We start from the raw sequence: 24,469 nt of genomic DNA on the forward strand, positions 1-24,469 counted from the left end.
GACTTGACTCTTTATAAAAGCTTTGCCTGTTCCCCGGTGTAAGATTCTTCTTGGTTGCAGCACAGAACCTGACTGGAGGGGTTTTGTATATAAAATCCTCTGAAACTGTCTCTTATAGCATATTATGTAATATTTTTAGTGCATTTAATAAGAATGCTTCTCTCCTGCTGAAACTTGCAGTGTTTCCTTGCCTATAAAAAGGATCCTTACCAGTATTAATGTCTCATACACTGAGCAAAAGAACCAGTATCTCGGTGGACGCAAGGTCTTTCTTTTCTAAATCCTTAATATAGTCTATTTGTTTTGTCTTTGATACTAGGTGTTGTCCAAGGACCACCTGCACCTCCTCCCCCACCGCCCCTACCCCCTGGCCCAGCTCAGTCCTCAGTAGCAGCCCCACCTCCTCCTGGCCCACCACCACCACCTCCACTTCCACCTTCAGGGCCTCCGCCGCCACCACCACCACCTCCTCCGCTTCCTAGCCAAGTTCCTCCCGTTCCCCTTCCACCTCCTGCTCCCCCCCTCCCCGCCTCTGGATTTTCAGTGGGATTTGTGTCCGAAGAAAATCGCCCTTTAACTGGACTAGCAGCCGCACTTGCTGGAGCCAAACTTAGGAAAGTCTCGCGGGTAAATGCAACTCTTTTTGTTCCCTTCTCCAATTCCTGTCTCTAAGTCCTGTCTTCCTGAACTGCTTGTAATTTTTGTTCGAGATTAATGGCATATCAAGACTTCTGGGGTGGGCTTAATTCGCTCTTCAAAAAGCATTACAGGATGTACTACCAGCCCATCACATTCTTTGTACGTTTGTTTCTTTCTCATATGTGAACTTTGCTGCTTGCATTAAGTCAGCTATAATTTTATGTGCACATCTGCTGTTACTTTGTGTATTATGCAGGGTGAAGACTCCTCCAGTTCAAGTGGAGGAGGAGGAGGCTCTGCTTCATCTAAAACAGAGAGTGGCCGTGGAAATGGTCCGCTTCCCTTGGGAGGCAGTGGGCTGATGGAAGAAATGAGCGCCCTGCTAGCCAGGAGGTAAGGAGCTGTTTCGGCTGTGCTCCAGATGCTTAGTCATCGCAGAGGTAGGATTTTGGGTGCCTGTTTGCGGCTGGCTAAGGATCAAATAAACATCAGCTTGCTCATGTGGTTGCTTTGTGAAGTTGATAATGTTTTATGAATAGCATTTTTACTTGAGTGTAATCGAGTACTTCTGTGTAAGTCTTTGTGCAGCAGTAGGGGAGGGGATACAGACTTCAAGAGGAGAAAGAATTGCACAGTTGCTTTGGCAGGAGGGCTTTGTCCTCCAAAGTATTTTGAAAGTACCTTTTTAAACACTAATTGTCAATTATCTAGCCATCAGGCTGTGTATGTCTCTAATTACACTAAACAACATTCTTCCATCTTAAAGCTATGATGATCTGGGTAACTTTTGTTTCTGCTTGTAGGAGAAGAATTGCTGAAAAGGGATCAACAGAACCAGAGCAGAAAGAAGATAAAACTGTGAGTTGAGAAACTTTATCTATTTCACATTATTCAGTACTATATTATGAGAAAGATTCTAATGGTGTACATGAGAGATTAGTTGTACTTTACCATATATATACACATAACCACTCTTTTGTGAAGTGCATTTTCTACATACAATTGAGCAGAACCATTTAAATATCTATAAAAAGCGAAATAAATATTTAAACAGTTGAGGTTAATCTGTTAGATTCACAAGAGTCAAAGGTGATTTTTTTTCTCTCCTCTTCCCCCCTTTCTCCCTCTCTCCTCCCTTTTAATCAGGAAGAATCAGAGTCTTCAACAGCTAAAGTTTCTTCAACAAGCACACCTGGTAAGTAGCACAGGTTTGTGAACTCTGTGACTCTATAATGCTAGTGAATGTGCATGAGTTGGGACAGTAGTTTTTTTCCTTCAAGGCAGACATGCAAGACTATCAGAGTCAGACAGAAACAGTTGCCACTTCCAGGTACCTTAGTGAAGATTCCTTCACATGCAAGTGTCCTTTCTAAATCCATATAAGTGCATGGAGTAGAAATTCTTTAACCATGATTCCTCTGCTGAGGAATGCTTGTGGCAGAGTTTGGAACTGTGTAGCCAACGATTCTGCTGCAGTCGGTAAGGAAAGCTTACATCTCGCCAATTCTGTAGTTGTCCAAGGTGCATTGTCAGCATGCATATGTATTCATACTATAAATGCTTGTGTTACAAGAACTCAAGTGACACTTAAGACTTTCTTCTCCTGTCCTTCATTAGTACCTTCTTGTACTCTTAGCTTCCCTGGCCACCTCCCGCTGTGTGCATACAAAAGGGGGAGGATGTGCCATGTAACCTGCAGTTTGTCATCCCAAAAGATACTGGAAGCAGAAGGAAAATGACTGGGTAATGAATATACCAGTTTTCAGTATATTCTAGCTTTCTCTGTTGATTGCTTGTCCATGTGTATACTACTTCACTAGATGATTCAGCCACTTGATGGTGTGTAGGCCTTAATATGGAAAACTACTGCTGCAGGGTGAACAAAACCCAGGTGGCCATTGGCTGTAGCATAAAAAGGAGAGCTAAGAGCTAAGTGTGTCTGGATGGAAATAACTGGAAACCTGTTAGTATTGAGATACAGTAGTCTAAAGAAATTAGACTGCAAGGCAATAAATGGCTTAATACAAATCAAGTTTTTCTTCACACACACCACCCACCACCCCCATCCCCCCCTCCCCCCCCCCAGCTTAGGAGTTTTAGGAGTTTGCTTCATTCTGTTAAACATGGAGATGATCTTAGCCTTGGGGAAATGACTGCTTTGGAACACTTCTAATAACAATATAGGCCCAAAAGAGGGAAATCAAAAACAGTGGAAGTGGAGTGGTTCCTTTAATTGGTTGTCATAATAAGAAGCCTCATCAAACTTTAAAATGTCAAATGCATCCAAAGGTTTGACTGTTTCCTTCCAATGGAGAGATTTCACTTTGTTTCTTGATGATGTACAATGCTCTAGTAATGCTGTGCCTCATCATTGGAACATGTCTTCAAAATGTTTAAGAGGACTGCTTGGCATACTGAGCAGAGGCCAGGTCAAAAATTTGTGTAATTATGTCTAATTACCATTAATAATATAACTGAAATTGTTATACACAGACTTGCTAGGATTTACTTCTTTGGCGTTCCGCTTACCCTTCCTATGTGCTGTTGTGGTGAACTATCAGAGTTCCACATTCTTTGTCAGGAGGAGTATGATGAAAGGGGAGACATTTCTTCTGTCCTGTGCTTGGGTCTCCTTGCATTTATTTTGACACATTTCAACTCTGTTAAGGGGCTGTACTCTCTCTCCCCCTGTTACTTACAGGGAGAGTTACACCATGATTACTTACACATACTAGTCCTTTTCTATATATGGTATATTCTTTCTAGGGGAAGAAACAGTCACATAAAGCTAAGTAAAACCTAAGTTACAGCATGTTAGGTAATAATATAAACAAACAAGCTCAAAGCCATGGGTTAGGCAACAGATGTATGACCCTTGGATAATGTAGCTGTTTCAGCTAGGTAAGGATAATCATGGGGTCCTTCAGCAAGCCGTAGCCATAGCAAAGGTTTCTCAATTTTGCAGATACAGCTAAAATAACTCCTTGGCAGGACAAGTCCTGAAGCCTGGTATATCAAATTAAGCTTAAGACTTACTACTAGCACTGGCAACCTGTAGTAGGCTGGGTCACAGGCTATGCTAGCAGAATTCTGCAATTCAGATACTCTTCTCAGGATCTAGCTGCATCCCAGAGAACTGCCTGGTCAATATGAGACTCTGAAAGGGCATTTCTGCCTGTTAGCTTGCCCAGCTTAGCAGAGCTGAGCAGTACAAGAGAAAAGGAACAAAACAAACCCAGATCTGAAATAAAGACTAAGATCAGTGGCACGTTAAAGTCCTGAGTAAGTAATGATAGCAAGTAAGTAATAACAATTCACACTACAGAAGGACTGTTTTAACTTGTGCTGATTGTAAGGAATGAAAACCTGATCCATAAGGAATGAAGCATTTGTGGTGATAGGTATGTCCTGAGGAAGGGCTTAGGTGAGACCACTAAAGGAAAAAAAATCAATCTCATTCACCATGTGAGAACACAAAATAAACAGTCCTTAACTGAACTGTTTGCCTTGTTTTGGCTGTGATTTCTGTCTGTCTGCTGTTGACAAACCAACCTGCACAATAAAGCTGGCTTTCACGTGTGACTTTAGATCACTGTAATAAATTCAGGATAGCAAGTCAAAGTTTATTTGAGAGCATTCTAAGCAGTACTGAAAGCAGGCTCCATAATGGAAAGTGAAGCATAAGCACGTATAAAGATAGGTTGGGCTTTTTAAACTTGACTACAAATTAGACTTATGCCTATAGACTAGGCCCAAAAGTCCTCTTCTGCAGTGTGTAATAGACTGCTTGCCCATAGAGTATAAGCTGCCCAGATGGGAGAAGAGATGCACAGTAAAACTTTGGTATCATGGGTGGTGAGTAAACTATGATCTCTTCTGGATCCTAGGGCAAGGTACCTTTATTTTTGAGTCTGTATTATTTTGAAAGGGGGAAATTACATATTGCAACTTTTGAAGTATCTTTTTGGGGACAAGACTTTGGAAAATAAATACCTTGTTGCTGGAAGGTATTCTAGCTGTGTGAGGTTGTATCATCCCTGCTGTCGCTTCATTGAAATTGACACTGAATTAATCTTCTGTAATTCATTAACAGCTCATGAAAACTCCTTTAGCTTAAAAACATCTTCCCCTAGTATTTTAAGCTATTCGGTTATAGTTCCAGAATTCTGTGTTTCACAACTGAAGCAATCAGATACTTAAAGTATAGGCAGACTTTCTCCCAGCTGGATTAAGAATCAAATGGCATTTACAATGTCTAGAACAAAAGTGAGACTTTAAGATGCTATCGCAACATAAATGGTAGTATGACTAAAAATAAGATGAATACAACAGGAGGTAGCTTAATATGAAAGACCTAATGCAATGTAGTAACAAAAAAACCCAACAGCAGCTGACTTAAGTTGCCAGGAACTTCAAGTTTCCTCACATAAATTACACAACGAATAGAAAAAGAGTTTTTAATCTTCTCACTATGTTTTCCAGAACTAACAAGAAAGCCTTGGGAAAGAACAAATACAGTGAATGGAAGCAAGTCACCTGTTATCTCCAGGTACTCCCTTTTGTACCAGCTATCTTTTCCTTATGTATGCTGTTGTTGCTCATGCTGTTAAAGATACTGGGCAAAAATCACTTTAATATAGTAGTAAAAGCAAAGCGTATGGGTTTAAAATGGCTGCTGTGAAACTGCTTTTGGCAGTTTTAATTAGGAATGAAGAGCTGCTTTTGGAGAACGCTAGTAAATGAAACTTTTGACAGTAAAATCAAAAGTAAAACCCCAAAAGATTACTTAACAATTGCTGGTGTATAACTTCAATTATTAAGGTGTATGTTTGCCTGCAGCAATGTTTAATTCTTCTATTTCTTCAAATTTTTAAGTCTGAAATTTCTTGCAAGGGAAAACCAAATTCAGTGCTGTGATTCATATATTCATTAGTAAATTTAGTGAATGGGTTTTCTCCTTTCTTTTTCTGTGCTAGTCATAGAATGGTTATCTAGATATATAAGCCATCTGGGTAAATTTGATTCCGTGACAGTTCTCAGTAGCTGTCTCATGCCAATCCAAGGAAGTCTATCCTAAAGAACTGTAGAAATATATCCTACATCCTTCAGTGCATTAACCAATCTTTGATAACTTGTCAGGTGGAACTTTGGTAGGCAGTGGGCATTTCAGTAGGCATTTCAATATGCAAAAGAGTGAAATGGCTGCTTTAGCATTTTTATTTTTTGAGGTATATTTAATTGCCATTTATGTTAAGCAGAAAGCATGTGGTTCATTTTAGAATTCCTGTACAGTCTGCATACAGAGGTTAAAGGATTCTGACCTGTGATAATCTGACAGCGTTACCTGAATTTCTTGAGAGAAAACAAAAGTACATGTTAAACTTGAGAATGCTGTGTTAGAAATGACTTGAATTCTCCTTAAAATTCTGGCCTGTTGGAAACAGCTATGCAAGATTTGGTGATTAGAGAAGAAGAACCAATTATTCTCTAAGTGGCGTTACTTGTGGTCGAGATTGCCATCGAAGTCTTCAGTTCTAAAACTGCAGCACTAAACACTCAGCCTGTATCAGTATTCTTGTCTGTCTTTCAGAAATAACTAAGTCCAGGAGCCTAAAAAGTCTGCAGCCTTGATTCTGGTTGCTTGCCTTTTTTTTTTTTTTTTTTTTTTTTATCAAAAAGCAGGTGACATTGGTGGCGATGTCCTCTCTGCTATACTGTCAGTGTAGCAAAATACTGCTTTACCTTTAGCCTTGACTTCTCCCTACCTTCTTCCCCCTCACCCCCCGTAGGTCTTGCCTGCTTTAACCAAGGTCTCTTGTTTTCAAGCAGATCAAGGTGTCAATACATGGCATTGAGGGGGAACTTGTCACAGAAGTAATTTGTGTAAGGAATCCTAAAGAGCATTTTAGATTTCATATTGTTTAAGATAGTTGCTGACCTGGCCCTTTTGCTATAGATACCCTATGGATAAGCAGTTGAAGAAAGGAAAGTGAAGGCATTAGTAAATAGAGCAATTCTCCATAACAGACTCCTTTGGGGAGTCTGGCATGTCCTTAAGTCTTTATTCTACCTGTCCCTACAGACATAGCTTCTTGTAAACTCTTTTATGCATCCTATTTCATTGATCTTGTTTCAACTGGTGAAATTCAGAGGTTACTGAGGTCTGTTTAAAAATGTTTTCTGACCTAGAGGAGTACAGAGGAGTCTTGAGACTTCTCTTGAGATGTATTGAGAAAATCTCTCTATCAAGCTTTTGTCTTCAGTCATCCAATGGAAAATGTTGATAGAATTCAGCTTGGTGAGAGCCTCACCAGGTGTACACTCTAAAAGTACTTCCAAAATAAGAATTCCATGTTTGTTAAATGTCAGTATTATTTTCCAGTGCTTTCATAACCTGCTGGAAGGTGCAATAGCATGTATTTTAAGACTGCTTGTACAGTTTTCTAGTCAATGTTGTTTGCCCTGCCAGGATGAGGAATGTTTCATGGACTGAGAAAGAAAAGGTATTAGTAGAAGTCTCTCCTTAATATCTTTGCATTTTTCTTGATTCTCTACAGTTGCCAAGCCTATCTCAGCAAGCAGCTTGTTAAAGTAACTTTCTTTGAGTGAGTTAGTCAAAGGGTGCTGCTATTTGAAACACTAACACTGTGTTTGCCAAAAGGGGATATCTTTCACCTGGTAAGGCTCAAGAACCTGCTTCTGGCCTCTACAGAGAGGATATGAGTCATTTACGGGGATAAAATAAAGCATACCTAAGAAACTGGCAAGTAAGCAAAATTTTCTCTTCAGAGCTTCCAAACAGGTAGACAATGAAGGAGTTGTTGTTCAGAATGAATGTTCTAAGTATTTTAAAATAACTAGTGTCCTGTTTAAATTCAGGCCTTTTTTTGGTAGCAGACTTTGAAAAGATTTAAGCTATGTGTTTTTAATATTTCCTTAAACATTCAAATAGATCTCTTGGGACACAACTAGTGAAACTCCATGGTATTTAAGGTGCTAAAACTGAACAAAATTAAGACCTATTATAGCTTGTTAAGGTAGTGTTTCTCCCCTTCATAGACGGGAATCTCCATGGAAAAATCTGCTTGCTTCTGAAAACAGGTTCTATGATTCATTAAACAGGTATCATCCTGTTGGGGTTTGAGACTTTGTAATAACCATTTTGACCAGTTCAGGGTTGGACTTTTTCTACATGGATTGGTAATCACCACACGCACCACCAGGTTCCTTTTCACATTTTGTCCTGTTGAGCCCATTTTTGGACTGCTTAAAAGCAGATGGTGTCAAAGACAAATTGAGATGGCTTAAGAACCAGCTATGAATTCATGTTAAATACTGGTTTTCTGGCAGTCGCCACTTGCAAAGGTACAAATTTCTGTTGGATATGCCAGGATTTAGTGAACCATTTGCAGTGTATTGAGAAGCAGGTTTTTAAAAATGTAAGTTTAGATACACAGGAATAGCAATTAATTTTCCAGGTGAGTTTTCACATGTGCTTTCCACAATTTAAGTAAAGATAACAAATAGATTTTGCCTGACAAACATCGGAAAGGAAGAAAAAAAATTTAAAAAAAAAAAGGGGGGGACTTGTTAGACATAAGTGAATGTTTCTGTTGGGAACATTCACAAGTTAGAATTAACATAATGTGTATTTTAAGCTGTAGATCTCAGTTTCACTCTCTGTAGTGGTAGTCATAAAATACTGACATTGAAAGCCTTCAGGTTTTAAGAGCTTTCCATAGGTAAAACATGTTACAAAGCCCCTCAGAAGTACTAAGTCAAATTCCAGCTTTGTTTTTCATGAAGGCAGTCATCGTGGTGACTACTTAATCTTTTGTATGAAAAGTTCCCCTTTTAGCTACTTATCTTGGGTGGTGTTTTCTGCATGTTGGCATGAATAAAATCTTTATCTTGCATGCTTGATTTAAGGTGTTTTAGGGACTATTGAGGTTGCCTTACTGTCCTGTTAGGCAATGCTATGAAAAACCACACGGGAGAGCTCTTTAGCCATTTTAGGATTGAATGATTGGGATGTTTTATTCACTAAATTTCAATAGCTAATGTTTTTCTTAATAGCAACTGCATTCACTATTAATCTTTCTTCTGAGCAAGTTGAAGAAGGAAAAATAGGATAATTTTGCGGGGAAGATGGCTAGATTTGCCTGAGATTAGAAATTATCTAGTTTACAAATTACAGGCTTTCATATTTGAATGAAGAATGTCTTGCATTTCAGAAAGCAAAAATGGAATACATTCTTAAGACTGAGTGGTAGAGTTTATAAAGAGGCTTTCCTATTGAGATTTTTGACAGATAGGAGTATATAGTGTATGATTGGTAGAGCTATCTTTTCTAAGAATTCTAAAGATCTGAAGCAAAAGAAACATGAAGCAGTCTGTGGAGAGCTCTTCTTTAAAGTAATCTCATTAAAATATTAGTCGTCAGTGATTTTATTAAAATATTAAAGTATATTCTTGTTTGGGTTCTTCTATTAAGGCGGGTAATAGGTGCCTGTTACCCATTGCTAGGAATCGCATCTGATTCTTTTTTCAGTCATGTTGGGTAAATGCTGTAATGCCATGGTGTATGGGGACAAAGCAATAGTCAATGGAAATAATCAGAAACTATATATGGAGAATCTGAAAAACTCATGCTATTCAGCGTAGAGTAAGTCAGTGTTCACAGTTTGAGGTCTAAACTGTAGGTAACACTTCAAATTCCAGATATGTGTTGAAGCAGCAATTGCCAAAGATCTCATCTTGAATGTTTTTGAGCTTGGAATTTTTTCATAACAAACTAAGCACGGTTGATATCTAAGGAGTTTTGTAAAAGATCCTAAGCTGTGGTTTGTCTTCATAGCATTAGCGCACACTGTAGATTTTCTGGTGGTTGCGAGGTGAATTCTATTTTCCAGCTTCTTCCGCTATCAAATTATTGAGTATTTTGTCTTCTGTCTTACTTGGTAGATCATGTTTTCATTTCGGTGTGTTTCAAGCAACAATAATGTTGGCAATTTCTCTATTTGAACTTATGCTTAAACAGCTGTAGACTTACATCTAAACAGCTGTAGCAATTGAGTATTGTGATCCCAAATGAAGAACCGAGCTGGTATAACAACACAGGGTGTTCCTGCACCTCTCTGCTTTGATGCAAAGTCCAGCAACAAAGGGACAGTTAATACAATCCCTTCTGCTGACTCTCTTTTGTGTGGTTAACTACTGGCAGTTTTTTCCTAAATGGGTGCCACTAGGCTTGACATAACTAACTTGTCAGTGCACAGAAGTAATCGTGAAGCATTAAAATAAATTCTCGAGAGGTTTCTACCACCTACACTGGAATTAGTGCCTTTTGAAAAGATGAATGGACTCAGGCGTACCAATTTAAAATGTCCTGTCACCATAATTACTTGGTAGCTATGAATGTGTATGAAGGTTTTAATGAATTTTTTTAATGTGCCAGGCTCTTCAATGACACAGGCACACCCTACTGCAGGTTAGGGGGAGGAAAAATAGGCAACTCTTGTGTCCCATGTTGTTTCTTAACATTGTTCGCACTGGGAACCTACAAGAGATAAAAGTATCTGCTGGAGAGCACAAACCTGAGAAAGTTTCTGTGGTACCAAAATGAAATTTTGGTGCACGTGCCCTTTTCTGTTGGGAGTCACGTTTTAAGCATTTTGCTTCCGTTGGCAAATAAGAAAATAGTCCTGTCAGGTTATTAAAGTCATCAAGGCAAGCCAGTATGAGGCTCATTCAGCTCGTACTGAACAAAGACAGTGTATTCAGACAGTTTCTTCATGGATGAACTGCTGTCTTGTAAGGGAAGAAGCATGAAAACTGAAGGTAGTGATTTTGTAAAAACAAACAAAGAAATAAATATATATATATAGGTTCACTATTCTTTTTCTTCTGAGAACAGTTTTTTTGTTAGCTAAATAAAAGTACATAAATAAATGGAAAAACTAAAGCAATGGATATACCGCTTGTGCCCCTCACACCTGCTTTGTTCTGAAAAAAGATAGTTTTATACTGTTTATTTGAGAGAAGGTAGAGTGTACAACTGTGTCTTTCCTGCTGGTTTGTCTTTTTTTGTTCCTGGCCACCTTCCATCATAATAAATAAGACTGCATGTTCAGGTAACAAATCCAGAAAAATGCAGTGTTTAATGAATTCCTTCTATTTGAGAATTTTGAAGTGAGTTGAGGCCAGGCTTTTTTGTTCAGTGAGGCCACATACAAGGACGATGAAATAGGACCCAATTTAGTCTACTAATACCCTGCCCTTCCTTAACGTTAGCATACTTGTGATAATTCTGAACATTGGGGAAACCTCTTGACATGAACTGTCAGCAATTTTATCAACAGCTTATTTTTGGCTTAACATTTTATAAAGCAATGGAGAGAGAATGTTAGCCAAGATGTAAAAAGTAATTAAGAACAGCAGAACATTCCTCCCTCTTTGTCCCACACCACCCACCCATCCATCGCTGCACTGGAGAACCATTTCTGTATTCCTGCTGTTAGGATCTAGGTTCTGTCTCTGCTCATAGCTGTAGGTCTGCAAAGCCCTGTGGAAGTGTAGTAAGTACATGAGTCTGAGTTACACCTTGTATAAACAGAGGGGATCAGAAAAGAGAAGTGAGAAGGTAGAAAACCAGCTGCTTCTGGAATGCGTGTTAAAAACGCAAGATGGTCTTGGTAAGCAAATTTTTGATGTCTTAAGGGAGTATTATGTAAGCAAACATTGAACATGACATAGTCCAAAACCACTAGAGCTTCCTCTCAAGTATTATCTTATAAATCTTGCTCCTGTTACTGTATTTGCTTTCAGTAGCTTTAGAAAGCAATTGATGGAATAATTTAGGTTGGAGGGGAGTTAAAGGTTGCTCAGCCATGTCCTGTCAGATGTTGAAAATCTGCCAGGATGATTCCACAGCATTCATACAGTTACAGCATCAACATGTAGTCATTAGTTAGTGGGAGCGTTTCTTTCAGAGGGCCTCTTTTAAAATGAGTAAGCAGTTGAAAAGGGAGAAGGGAAAGTGTTTGACATTTGAAGGCATTGAGCTTTTCATGCCCATTATGAAAAAATCAGAAACCACTGACAGTGAAATCTGTCTGCTACTTGAAAAGTTCTTGTTTTGAACTAATAACTCTTATTCTTTTGGTAATTAATATTTCCAATGTGTGGAAAATGTTCTTGGTTGTTGCTTTCTATTCTGTGTGGTATTTTGGGTCTGCCTGATTTTTTTTTCCCACCCTCTCACTCCCAACATTTTTTTCATTCTGATTCTTTACTATGTTTTCGATAGATGAATGTTAGCAAGTTTGACGGCAAAGTCCTATGTGTCCTGTAATAATAAGTGACTAGTAATTCATGGATGTCTCTTTGTACTGCAGACCAAAATCTACACCAACGGGGCAACCCAGTGCCAATGGAGTACAGTCAGAAGGTCTAGATTATGACAGATTGAAGCAGGTATGTATGTAATGCTTTGAATAGAAAACTTGCGTATAAGGGCTTGTAGATGTCCAATACCAGTTTTTAACTGTTTTGTTAACTAGTTCCAAACTTAAATAATGATTTAGTAATTATTAGTTATTACTTTTCCCCAGACATGTCTCAGTATTCTTAGGAGCTGTAACTGTAGGATGGCAGCTTACACAGCCCCATAACTTTCTCACAGATGCTTGTACTTGCTTTTGCATTAGACAGCACACACAAGGAGGTGTTGATACTATGAATGGAACTGGGAAACCGGTTTGCCTGGAAAACCTTTCCTTCTCTTCTCTATGCAAACAAACAAACAGCAAGCCCTCCGAGCAGTTCTAGCAGAACAAGTATTACTGTGTTTTAATATCAGATATGAGCATCCATGGTCTTGAGTGTGGTGGTGAAAGAGTATCCAGTGATACACCCTTTTGTGTAGCTGTCCTGGCGAAGAGCTGAGGATAGTCTTGTGGGAAGAAGGCGGTAGTTGCCTGCTGTCAGATGAGGAAAAGATGTTGTGGGATGCTTTGTAAGTTACCTGTAGGTAACAGGCCTTTGTCAAGTACAGTTGCTAAACAGACAAACCGGCGCAACCAGAGGCTCAGCAAGGGATCTCTTTGTGACTTGTATGAAGACAGGAGCTATCAGTTAAGAGCACTAGTGATCTGTAGACTGAGCAGATGTTCCACATTCCTAAGAACAGGAGCACTGAGAGGGGCAAGTGAGGGTAAGGTATTTGTGCTCCTCTGACTACTGAGAAGTCCCCTGTTGCTGAGGAGGCCCTAAGATGATCATCTTTGCTGCTGCTGGTAGGTGCTTTCAGTGCAGATGTCCTTTTGAGAGCAGTTGTTGCCTGAGGCATTGGTCTGATGCTGACCTGAGTAGACTCGTGTAAAGCGTTTGGAGTTGTCCATGTGCGAGAATGCTACTGTGTATTTTTGCCCTGTTGTGCTTCGTGGTGCACCTAGTAATCTTTGGGCTCTTTGGGAACTGTGAGGCCAACGTGCAGCAGGGAAACCTGATTCCCGTGGGTGAGCAGCATTTCAGCATGGTGTCCCTGGTGTAGGTGGCAGTCTTGAAGAGGCGTGGTATGATGGGGGTGGCTGGCCTGCTGGTGGCTTGCTGAGTGATGCTTGGGGAAAAGCAGTACTGCACTTTCTCAGTGCCAGTCTGAGTTGTATGGTATGGGGAGCCGTGTTTGAGGTCTTGCCAGTGCTTTTCCGCCACATTTGTCCATGCTGAGCTGGTGGAAGCTCTTCTTCTTGGGGAGCGTGTTGAGATGGTGCTAGTTAACTTTACTGGCAGAGACTATGAGCACGCAGTGTATTGTGGGTGTGATCTGCCTCTTTTCCAGGCAAGGCTCTGCTGAAGTTGGATCCTTGCCCTTGAAAAGGGGAGCGATGTGCTTGCTGTTGCCGGGGGGCTCTACATTCAGGAGTCTGTAGAGCGGTGGTTGGTTGTACAGGGGGCAGGTTTGAGACTTGGCGGGTTTGGGAGGTGGTTGGTTGTAGGGGTGTGGTGGTGGTGGCAGCAGTGGTTTTTAGAGGGGTGTGAGTTGTGGAGTTGGAGGTGAAGAATCTTCCTGAAGGGGCGTTGGAGGTGAAGGATCTTCCTGAAGGGGCGTTTGGATCAACTGGCTGGTCCCCAAGTAGGGAGGGATGTTCTGGAGCAGGTTCTACATTGTTGGTTGGTTCTAGAGCGGGGGTGGGGAGGTGGGGTGTCTGTTCCAGAGTGAGTTCACGGTTAGTGGTTGGTTCTAGAGCATGGGTTCTGGCTCAGTGGGTTGTTCTAGAGCGGGTTCTGGTATTGTGGCTGATTCTAGATCATGGTCTGGCTCTGGATGGTTCTAGAGCAGGTTCTGGCCCAGTGGGTGGTTCTGGAGTGTGTGGGGGGTTGTTCTAGAATGCAGTTGAAGGGGTACTCCTGTCATCTCAAAAGGATTTGTGGTACTCTTGCTACAGCTTCCATGAAATGCTGCTGCTGATAGCAGTCTGGCTGCCTTTATTTAAATTCTGGGGTTTTTTTCTGAGGTGCTTGTTTTTTTTTCTTCTCTGTGGATCTTTTGAGTTGAAGGCACAGAGGATGGGGATCCTATCAGCCCATAAAGCACAGCTCTCCCAGGTTTCCAGCATGCCGACTCTCGCTGCCTCTGTTAAGATTCTTTTCTCTGGAGGCAAAATCGTCTCTCACTGTTTCTACTGGACACATGGCAAGCTCTTACTTGCCACTGCTTTTCCCAGTAACTGCTAGCCACGCTGCTGCTCCAGGGCTTTTTCCTGTTTGTCCAAGAGTCTTGTCTAAGACTTGGCGAATTGGGAGACCTGCCTCTGCAGCTTTGGTATGTGCTTTTATGCCAGGAATGACTTCAGGCAGGGAAGGTGTGTCCACGCATATGTCTTCCACTGACAGCTTGTAAAGGACTCAAGTCTAGAGTACACTAGAGTAATTGCACGCTCCATTGCAAACAGCATGCTGACCCCAAAGCTGAAAAAGAAACAGCTGAAATCTTCTGGATGAGTTTCCTGCTGACTACAGAGTTGTCCAGGAGGTGACAGTCTTCTCTGCAGAATTAGACACTACCCCCACTCTGCTTGTAAAAACATTGTCACCAAATTATCAGTTAACATCAGTTAGGCGAAAGGATGGAGAAAACAGCAAGCAGGGGATGGTACTTCACTGTGTCACCTTCATTCCTTCACATTCCAGTTGGTGACTGGGAATACCTTGATAACTTGGTCTCCCTTTTTTTTTTTCTTTTTTTCTTTGAATATTTCCTTGGCTTGCAGTTTTTAGTTAGCTACTTTCTTTGCATTCCACATCACATTTTGTCTGTAGCAAAGCTTTCTTAAAGCGATATGCCAAGTTTTTTAGTTCTGGGTTGGGGGTTTTCTTGTTTTTTTGGGGTTGTTTTTTTTTTTTCCCGGGGGCAGGGGTGATGATGTTTTTACTCTTTTTTATTTAGCAATTACATTAGTGCAATATTCTAACTTCAGTATGTCCCTTCTCCTCTCATAAGTTCTACAGGAATCAATTTGTAGAACTTATACAGAAGGTTTTCTCTTCATTGTGCCTGCAGTAAGAATGTTTTAGGGATGCTTTAGATTTTGGGGATTAACTTGGAAGCTAAAGTGTGGGTTAAGGGTTAAAGGTCAGAAGAATTTTGGATTTCTCTCTGCAGAAAATTACAGGTGGGAAAACTAATCTGTTTACATTGCAAAACTAATCTATTATTTATGCTCTGACACCATAGGACATTTTAGATGAAATGAGGAAGGAGTTAACGAAATTAAAGGAAGAACTCATTGATGGTAGGTATCAATCTGCTGCTGCTGTTCAGTCTTCAAGTAAGTAGCTACAGGTGCACAACAATGTAAATATAATGTGTTTCTAGCCCGAGAATGATACATTGGTAACAGTAGCTTTGTTCTTAGTCTGGTGGCATACTTTCATTTGTGACAGACCTGTTCTGATTGATGTGCTTCAGTGTTTTCTTTCCTGTGTGTTTTGTTTTAATAGAACATTGACACCAAGTAGCATCTCTTAAAAGTCGTTGGAGGGATGCTGTATATGAGTGATTTGCAGTTATCCTTAGTATCATGTGGTGGTAGGTGGGTTATTTTTAAATAATCCAGAGCTGCTGAGGTGCATATTTCAAAACTGGTAATACTCAGACTAGGATTGTGCTTCCAGCTTTCAGTCTTCTCTCTGGTCTGTAACATAAGAGTCTGTAATAAAAGAATTCTTAGGATTTTCATTTTTATTTTAACAGAAGTTATTTTCCTAAGTAGCCTTTTGTAGTTAAGGGAAGTCATTGAGAAAGCATAATCTTAAAGGTCCACCAGTCAAGAAGTAAATAAAACTCTGTGTGTGATTAACTACCTTGGTGTGCTTTTTTTTTTTTCTTTGTGGAAAGTATCAAAATAAAGTGTGTGTGTGTGTGTGTAAGTCATATTAAACTGATACCACTGCTGGTAAAATATCAGATGTCATGAACTGATGTTGTAGAAGGAGCTGGCTGGTTTTGTGCTACAGAGAATGCAGTGCTTTTCCGTATATTTTGACTGTGCTGTATACCACAGCCTTTTAGAACAGTAAGATGCAAACATGGGAGGGCCCTGAGGCTGCTCTTAAAACAAACAAACAAATTAAAATAAATGAGCCCACACATATGCTCTGTGATAATCCTAGTGGTAGTGAGTGTCATCAGATAAGGTCATAGACTTCCTGGAGATGCAGAACTGAAAAATAAGAAGTTAACAAAAATTTTACAGGAGGAAAAAGGGTACTGCCTGGTTAAGAATGACACTTGTCTGAAGCCACATGAACCTATCTTATGTATAGGTTATTTATGTTATAAGACTGTTGGAGCAGAGTGAGCCTTTAAGTGGTTAGTTGTGTATTCTGGCTTTCTGCCTTGACTGATGATTTGTTAACTTTTCTCTCTCTCCCTCTCTCTCTTTCTCTCTAGCTATCAGACAGGAACTCAGCAAGTCGAATACTGCATAGAAAGACTAGTACTAAGCCGATGTGACTCTTTAACTTGGTATAAAACTGACTACGTTTTGTGAGCTGTTAGAAGAAAACGGAGACAGACAAACATTCGGAAGGAGGGAGAAACAACTTATTCTGAAAAGCTTCAGACACATCACTCTGGTGATATGCTATTCCCCTCCTAGTTTGCAGCTTTTTTCTGACCTTTACAGCAGGGTGGAAAAGACTCTTAAAGTTACTGTAATGATTATGCAGAAATTCCTATACCTATCAGACAAGATCACAGTGCTTTGAAGTATACTCATGTCAAGATAAAATTGCACATGTTTCAGAATTTGTTGTTAAGACAAAAAACAGGGAAAAGCTTGGGAAGGCTTTTCAGAGAGGTTTTCTTTATTAATGAAGGAGTTAGCAAGTTATACTGTTGTACTTCAAATGTATCTCAGGTTTGTCTTCCTATCATATCTGATATTTCCATGAATAATTTAAAAGATCAGATGTGTAGAAGTTCAGTTCACAAAACATGGAATAATTAGAAACGCGCGCTTTTAAAGGGCAATATTTGTAAGTGAATGACCTAGACAGTGATGACATATCAAGGTTTTGGAATTTTATGATAGGAAGCCTCTCTAGTTAGCCTTCATGCAATTTTATAGGAAAATAAAAAAAGCAAATACAGTCCAGAGTTTAAAGATGTAGATGCCTTCCTACATTGTTACAATGCTTTACCAAATCCAAGACTTCTACATAATGCGAATCAGCAGTCAAATGTAAATCATTAGTATGTTGTAGATTTACAGTAGATTTTGGGGCTTTTTTTAGATTTATGCATGTGGACATTTTTGTAATGTAACACAACACAGCCAGCTTTTTAATTAAAAGAAAAATTGCATGTCACAGAGTAGCCTTTTCATTTGTAAGGCTTAATTTATGCCCAGAAAGATGCGGGATGAGGGAGGGGGAAGGTGACACATTTTTATTACTTTCTACACTTTTTCTTCATCTTACATGCATGTGTAATAATGAGGAAAACGTGACTTTTATCAGTAACCATGTTAATGGAACCAGGTACTTAATCCTTTTGTATCTTTTTTTCAGTTTTCTATTTGAAATTCAGTAATACTTCCATAATGGTTCTGAAACTCCCATGTGAACCTAACTCATTTCTCGGTGAGAGAACAAACATGTAGGCATCTGAATTACTGAGGATGCCCCTGTGTAAGTGCGTTATCCTTTACCTTTTTACCATGACCCTCTGCTTCACTCTTTTCTGAGACTCCTTTTTTGATTGTTTAATGAAACAGGACAGCAGTTAGTTACCTTAGAACGACGGAGCATCAGGTCACAGTAAATGCCCCCTTCTCCTGATTTTTCTGCCACCCTCCTTCCAAAAAACTCAAAACCAACAAAAAACTCTACAGCTCCACACAACCCAAACACTGAAAAACAGCAATGGTATGCCGTTGGTTTCAGTCAACAATTTGAGAATAATTTTTAGGGGAGATGATACCTTTCTGTTTCCTGGGGTTTTCAGATTTTATGCTTGTAAATTTTATTTTATTTTTTTAATTTTTTTTAATGTGGTACAGTTCAGTGGAATAGAAATTCTGTGAATTGGATCTGTAGTGCTTTGGACAAAGAATGTGGATCAAAATCTTCCTTTTTCCTTTGCACTGTCAATTTTTCTGAGCCGTAACAGTGCCATGTTTGCTTTGGGATCTGTGCTGATCCAAAAGAAAAGTTTACTTACAACTTTTGGAGAGATTAATGTTTCAGCTTAAAATATATGCAGCTCCATTCATAGGACAAATGCTTTCAATAACATACTGTCTTAAGTGCTGAACACCAAAGCAAAACAGCACTTACAGCTTTGGAAAGGCTTCAATGGGAAATTTTTCTCCAATTCAAACATTTCCTGTTTCTGTAGGTTTAAATTCTAAGAGAAGACTACAGTGGAAATATTGCCTAACTCCATTTATTAATAATTTTTTAAAAAGAAAAAAGAAAAACAAAAACATTTTTCTGCATGCGTTTATTGAAGGCATTAAAAAAAATCCGTAGTAAGCTTGTCAAGTACTGTTTTTCTCAAAACAAGAGGAGGCATTTTCATCTTTGTTGATGTAACTTTTTGTTTTACACGGACTTTTTGAGCATCAAGGACGTTTACCTTTGTCAGAAATCATGTTTGATTTGTTTCTAGGAGAGTTCAGGAGTAGCATAGTGGAATAGCATGAATGGGTATAAGTGGTCCAAATTAAAGGCTGAACTACTAGATTGTGCAAGGAACTGGCTTATGCACTAAACGTTTTGTGCCTTGGTCTACAATTAACATGATTTCTGTTTAAAAGAAAAAGGAACAGATGTCGTCTTTTGTGCTGCTTCTACATACATACTTTCTGTAATCCCAAACTGCCGAATTGGTTCTTTCCAGAAAATTGGATTGAATTAAAGATTACTGTAGACATTTCCTGTCTTACTGACAGTTGCACCGTTTCCAGAGATTTCAGTATTGAAAATGAACTGCAGAAGCTAAGATTATTTTGCATACTGGTAACTTAAGTTCTTTAAAAACCATATTGTGGTGGTTCTGTGCTTTTGTACAATGGATGTCTTAAGCTGAGGGCAGTTTAGGGGATCCTTTCTAATGCCAGGAAGGCGTTGCTTTCCTCAACACTGTGATCTGACCCGTGATAAACCTGCACTATAGACAAGTGGCTACCAAGTCAACTGCAAACCAACTGAATGTAAAAATCTTAGTGCTGGTGCTGAAATCTCTTCAGATAGTCATAATGATTTCCAGTTCATTGTTTTAAAAAGTTAGCGAGCATCAAGTGTCAATCAAAGACTGAAGATGATCACTAATGAATGTTGACTTTTCATGCATTTAGGTTTACCTTCTTTTTAGTTTCTCAGTTCATTCTCTGCTATTTTTATCATATTGTGTCATTTTAAATTTCTTACATGCTAACGTTTTGTTTGAGCGAATGAAATAAAATTGCAATATATACACGTTGCCACCATTTATTTCTGGAACTTTGTAGAAGACTCTCTGAGGTTTACTACTCAAATTCCCCAAATTTTTAATGACCGATTCCTTACTCGTTGATTCCACCCCTCCTTTCTGTTTCTCCATCAGAAGATTCAGTAGAGAAAAGTAAAGACTTGCCTTACTAAGAATGTAATTGCAGGGACTGTGTAACATCCGTGAACGGTAACTGCTGTACATAAATTAAAATCCATTTTAAATGTATGATTTGATTTACATTCTCTCACGGCATACACTTCGGTCTCTGTATCCATGGAGAACTTGGAAGGGAGGGAGGGGGAAAGACTAGGTGAAAAATAATTGCAGTTAGTCTGACTTTTTCTCTTGCTCCTTTTATGTTCTTGACTTATTTTCAATACTGGTAATAAAGACAACCTACCATGAAAGATTAATATAGCTTTCTGTACACTAAGGACAGTTTTGCTCAATTTGTCTTACAGCAGAATATTGAGAGTAGCTGTTTAAATGTCCTTGACTTAGTATCCCGAAAGCTGTACTTCTCTGCTGTTGTTGGTTTTTGTTCAGAGAGGTAATGCAATAATCCTGCTTTGGCAAACCACTGGACCCAGTGCCAATTTTGACACAAACCTTAATGAGTTATAAAGGCTTTTTTTTTAAATAAAATTATCACTAGATTCTAAAATGGTCTGCTATTGTTGGGGTAGTGTTCAGGCATAAGTATAAACATTTCTGATTTAAATTTCTGAACAGTGTTACAAAATCTTATCTGTCAAGTGTCTAGAGATATATGGTATCTACTTTTTAAAGTTGTGTATTACAAAAGTAGGAACGTGGTCTGCGGTTGATCAAATTAGTGATTATCAGCACTTTACACAGGCTCTTCTGAAAACTTTTAATTGGGCTCAGTTCCAGTGGTAAATATTACTTGCCAGTGCATCTCTTACGATTAATCATACAAAGCTTGCAAAATCAAGAGAAGATGCCCTCTGTTTTCAGTAGGTGAACAAGACTGGCCTGATGGGGAGCAAGGAAAAAGTTTCCCAACTGGCTTTTTGCCCAAGACTAACAATTCTTTGGGGGTCTATAAATTTTCCTGACTGTGTAGGCAATCGCTGCGGGAGGTTTGATAGAGAGCGGGTGAAAAGGGAAGGAGTTGGTGATTTCAGTGGAACTGGGGCCAGTGCAAAGTACTTGAAGAACAGGCTAAAGTTCACTTAAATCGTTTGTCTTAGGGGGTGATTTTGGGGTATGAAAGCACTGAGGATTATTTAATGCTCAGTTACATGCTATCTAGGAGAGTCTTAATGGAGAGAGAATTAGTAAGTCTGTTAAATCAACTGTCACAATATATATTTACACATTCAAAAGAGTGTATCTTTAAGTCAGACCGTAGAAAGGTCTGACAGGAGTTAAATATTTTAATTCCTTGGAGATGGTCACCTAAGACTGATGGAACTGATATGTCATGACAGGAAATACATTCATGTTGATTTAGGTTTATAATCTTAATAAAAAAATGTGTAATAGAACTTGGTGTAATTGTCCAAGCTACAGAAGAGGAGCTGAAGTTCTAGATGTTGGGAAAGCTCAGCAAAACCTTAAAGTCACAGCACTAGTGTCTGCATGTTACCTGGTAATCGGCATCTTCATTCATTGCACAGGGGGTTCTTCAGGTAGTTGGTCATCACAGTGATGCTGAAAATCAGGGAGCTGTGTAAAATTACCTCCATTTTAGAAATAGATCACAGCTGAACTTTCAGTCATCATATAAATATGTTTTCTAATGTTTATTTTATAGAGCTTGGTGTCCTGAATCTTATTCAATGAGTATTCTTTATCCGGTGTCCTACCTTGATAAACTGTTAAATGGCAAAGATGTGGAGCAACTACTGCAGATGAACTGTATTGCTGCTCTGGCTGTTGCAGCTGTCAGCTGCAAGCTGACAGTTTTCTCTGTTGTGGTGCTTAATTTTGGCATCATTGTTGTTCAGTTATTTGGGCCACCTTCTCCTCCCTTCCCAACCTGTTCTAGAGCTGTTGCTGTTGTGACATTTTCACTTCTTGTAACTGCAGGTCTCTTCTGCAACTGTTCAAGCACAGTAGAGTTGGAAGTGATCTCCCATCATTATCCTGTGTTTACCATCCTAAATCTTAAGTGTAATTTTTTTATCACCAGCCAGCTGGAGCCACTTAAGTCCCTACTGAATCTCTGAACAACTTTCAACTCAGCAATAAAGTTATCTATGCTAACTGTGCTCTTAAGTGCGCTGAACTATATCCTGGTTTTCTTTACAGAGCCTCTAGGAGTTGGTCCGCAAGCTGGTGTTGCAGGCAGAGAAAAAAAAACAGTAGCGAGGAAGTGGGTGTAAGAAGAGAAAGTGTAAGGGAGTTCTGGAATTGTTCAGTGTAGGCTGATACCTGCAGGGAAGGAAGCAGCTAGAAATCAGCAGGGCTGCAAGAGGCCTGAAAACTCACCAACAGGTTTCAAACCCAGTTTGGATGCTGCTGGAATCTGCAAATTGAGGTAGTCAGCAGATGTGGCTTTCTGGGCAGTCTTAAGGCTGCTTGCCCATTGTTGTAGGCCTAGTACGTTAAAAAAAAAACCAAAACAACAACAACAACAAAACCCCCCCCCCTCCCCCCCCCAAAAACCCCTCTCTGTTGAAGGTAAATTCTCTGCTGCTTGACATTTCCCCCCGCCCAGTAGTGTATTGTGAAACCAGTTTGACCCTACGTAGCTCGGTAAGTCCTGTGATGCTGCAGAACCAGCCCCAGCTTAGGCTGAGTCCTTTATCTCTGCTAGTGAATGATGCACACATTTGAGACAAAATTGGCCAAAAATGTGCATTACCATCTCTGCCAAGTAATCTTTGCTCCGCTAATGAGAAAAGCTCTCCACAGCTCTCGGTCCCACAGGTTGATGACACACTACAGTGTAAGAAGTGGAGAGGGGCCTGAGAGGAGTCCAGTCAGTCCACGGAGTTGGTCCATCAAGGGACTTCACAGGGTAAGTGAAAAATCCTTTCCTTGTTCAGAGTGAGCAATTACAGAAATGCAGTCCTGAGGAGTGCTGGCTGGTACTGCCGGGTGCCCATGACGCTAGGAAGACACTGTCATTCATGGAAGACTGTTGGCACATACACTGGTTTTGTCAGCAGATCTTCTTCAAGAATAACTGGAATAATCTGTGTTAGTGCAGTGCTCCTCGTAGCCTGACCCAAAGGGCAAAGCTTTGTATTCTGCATATAATGCAGCCTTAAACGTTATTTTAACTTAGATATTTGCCAGAGTGTTTGGATTGTCAGAGGCGAGAACCTTTTTATATCCTACTGTTACGCTACATCTTATGAGTTGTTTGGGAGTGGATCTCTCTGGTACAGAGCCAGTTTACATGTTCAACCTCCCAAAAGCGACTTTTGAAGTAGGAGTTAGTCACTTTGAAAACTGGAATTAGCACTGTTATGTGACTTAATGGAGGCGTATGTAAAGAGATGACCATTGCACCCAGAAGGAGTGGGGAAGCTGAGGAGTTCAATCCTGTCAGACACTGGAAGTTTAGGTGCATTGGAGGTGCAGTGCCTAATAAATACTGTGTACCCAAAGGGAGCGTGCAGTTAGCTAGGGATGTGCAGGTTGAGGCTTTGTCTGATGATGAAGAGGCCCTATTCCAGCAGTGAAAGGAAATCAACTGCTTGTCGCCTTTTCTCTTTTGTTTTTGGTTTGTGTTCTTCTTTTTCCTTAAGTCTTTATTATTGAAGAGACTAGTAAGTGACACTACATGAAGTTGGAGATTGGAGTATCTCTCTAACATGGCAGGTCAATGTCTGGTAGAGACATTTTTGAAGGCAATATTGCTGGATGAGGCTTCTAAATCTGCTTTGGTTGTCCTGTTTCTAGTTCATGGGGAAAAAAAATATCCTTCAAGAGATTTAAATACTCTTCTCAGATACTCTGGAGTCAAGCAAACGTGTGAAGTTGTGACAAACTCATACCAAGTCTTCACAAGGTCATATTCCCACGCGGATCTCAAACTACACAAAAGGGGAACACACAGGCCGCATACTAGTGACAGCTTTCAAGTACTTTTTAAATAAACTATTTAAAAAAATAAAAGCAGTCTTCAAAGAATCTTTTACACAATGATAACTTGCAAGCTGAAAATATGCAGTCTCTGCAATTTATTGGTTCTAACTGAAAACATGAGTTTTCAGTTATTTACTCAATCTGCTAGTTTGCATTGCTTTTCAAATGCGTTTCCATCTCTTATTTCACTTGTGTAATACTTGGTGAGCTGCTATGTGCTATAATAGTTTCTCATTGAGTCAGCGAGGTCCTCTGTGCTCTCACTGAGGAACAAATAGTTTTGAATTCTGCTGAATGGCTGGGCTTCGTTACCACTTGCAGTTAGCAGCACAGGGTGATTGGAAAGAAAAATCTTCGTGTGGACTATTTGACATGGTGTAATGGAAGTGCATCTGAAAGTCACCTGAAGGGAGAGAGCTCTAGGGATGGGCTTAGGGGTGGGAAGGAGGTAGTGGACCGTTAGGGAAAGCGGGTAAAGAAATCACAAGCCCACAGCAGTGGTAGGCAATGAGAGGACTCCAGAAGAGAGGGCTTCTGACAGCCCCAAATGCAAATTCCTTCCTTGAAAACAAAGGAATAGAGTTGCAAAAGGCTTTGAAGATGGTGGCACATTTAGTATGGTCAAGATAATGAATGTTGGTTGGAGCATCCGGGTTTCATTTCATGTGTTCCCAAGCACTGTGTGTGAGGAGAACCAGAGGTGATGATGTTAATAATCAATAATCAAGGTGGGGGGATGAGCACTGCAGAAAATACTTCATT

General features: G+C 39.8%; 1 protein-coding gene across 9 annotated transcripts in view; it reads left to right on the forward strand.

Moving 5' to 3' along the window:
• ENAH (ENAH actin regulator) overlaps positions 1-19,624 on the forward strand; it is a 100,769-nt gene extending 81,145 nt beyond the window's left edge. For 6 of the 9 annotated variants that reach the window (XM_069800043.1, XM_069800048.1, XM_069800050.1 and 3 more), the window contains 9 exons: positions 320-627; positions 896-1,032; positions 1,443-1,497; positions 1,786-1,834; positions 5,122-5,188; positions 7,699-7,761; positions 12,036-12,114; positions 15,377-15,434; positions 16,595-19,624. In XM_069800043.1, coding sequence (XP_069656144.1) covers positions 320-627; positions 896-1,032; positions 1,443-1,497; positions 1,786-1,834; positions 5,122-5,188; positions 7,699-7,761; positions 12,036-12,114; positions 15,377-15,434; positions 16,595-16,632 — 854 coding nt within the window. In that variant the 3' untranslated portion in view covers positions 16,633-19,624. The remainder of the gene's footprint in view (positions 1-319; positions 628-895; positions 1,033-1,442; positions 1,498-1,785; positions 1,835-5,121; positions 5,189-7,698; positions 7,762-12,035; positions 12,115-15,376; positions 15,435-16,594) is intronic. The other 3 variants (XM_069800045.1, XM_069800049.1, XM_069800051.1) reach the window with 1 other exon arrangement.
• The last annotated feature ends 4,845 nt before the right edge of the window (positions 19,625-24,469 follow it).

The sequence above is a fragment of the Haliaeetus albicilla genome, chromosome 13, assembly GCF_947461875.1.
Source record: "Haliaeetus albicilla chromosome 13, bHalAlb1.1, whole genome shotgun sequence".
NCBI classification, from domain to species: Eukaryota; Metazoa; Chordata; class Aves; order Accipitriformes; family Accipitridae; genus Haliaeetus; species Haliaeetus albicilla.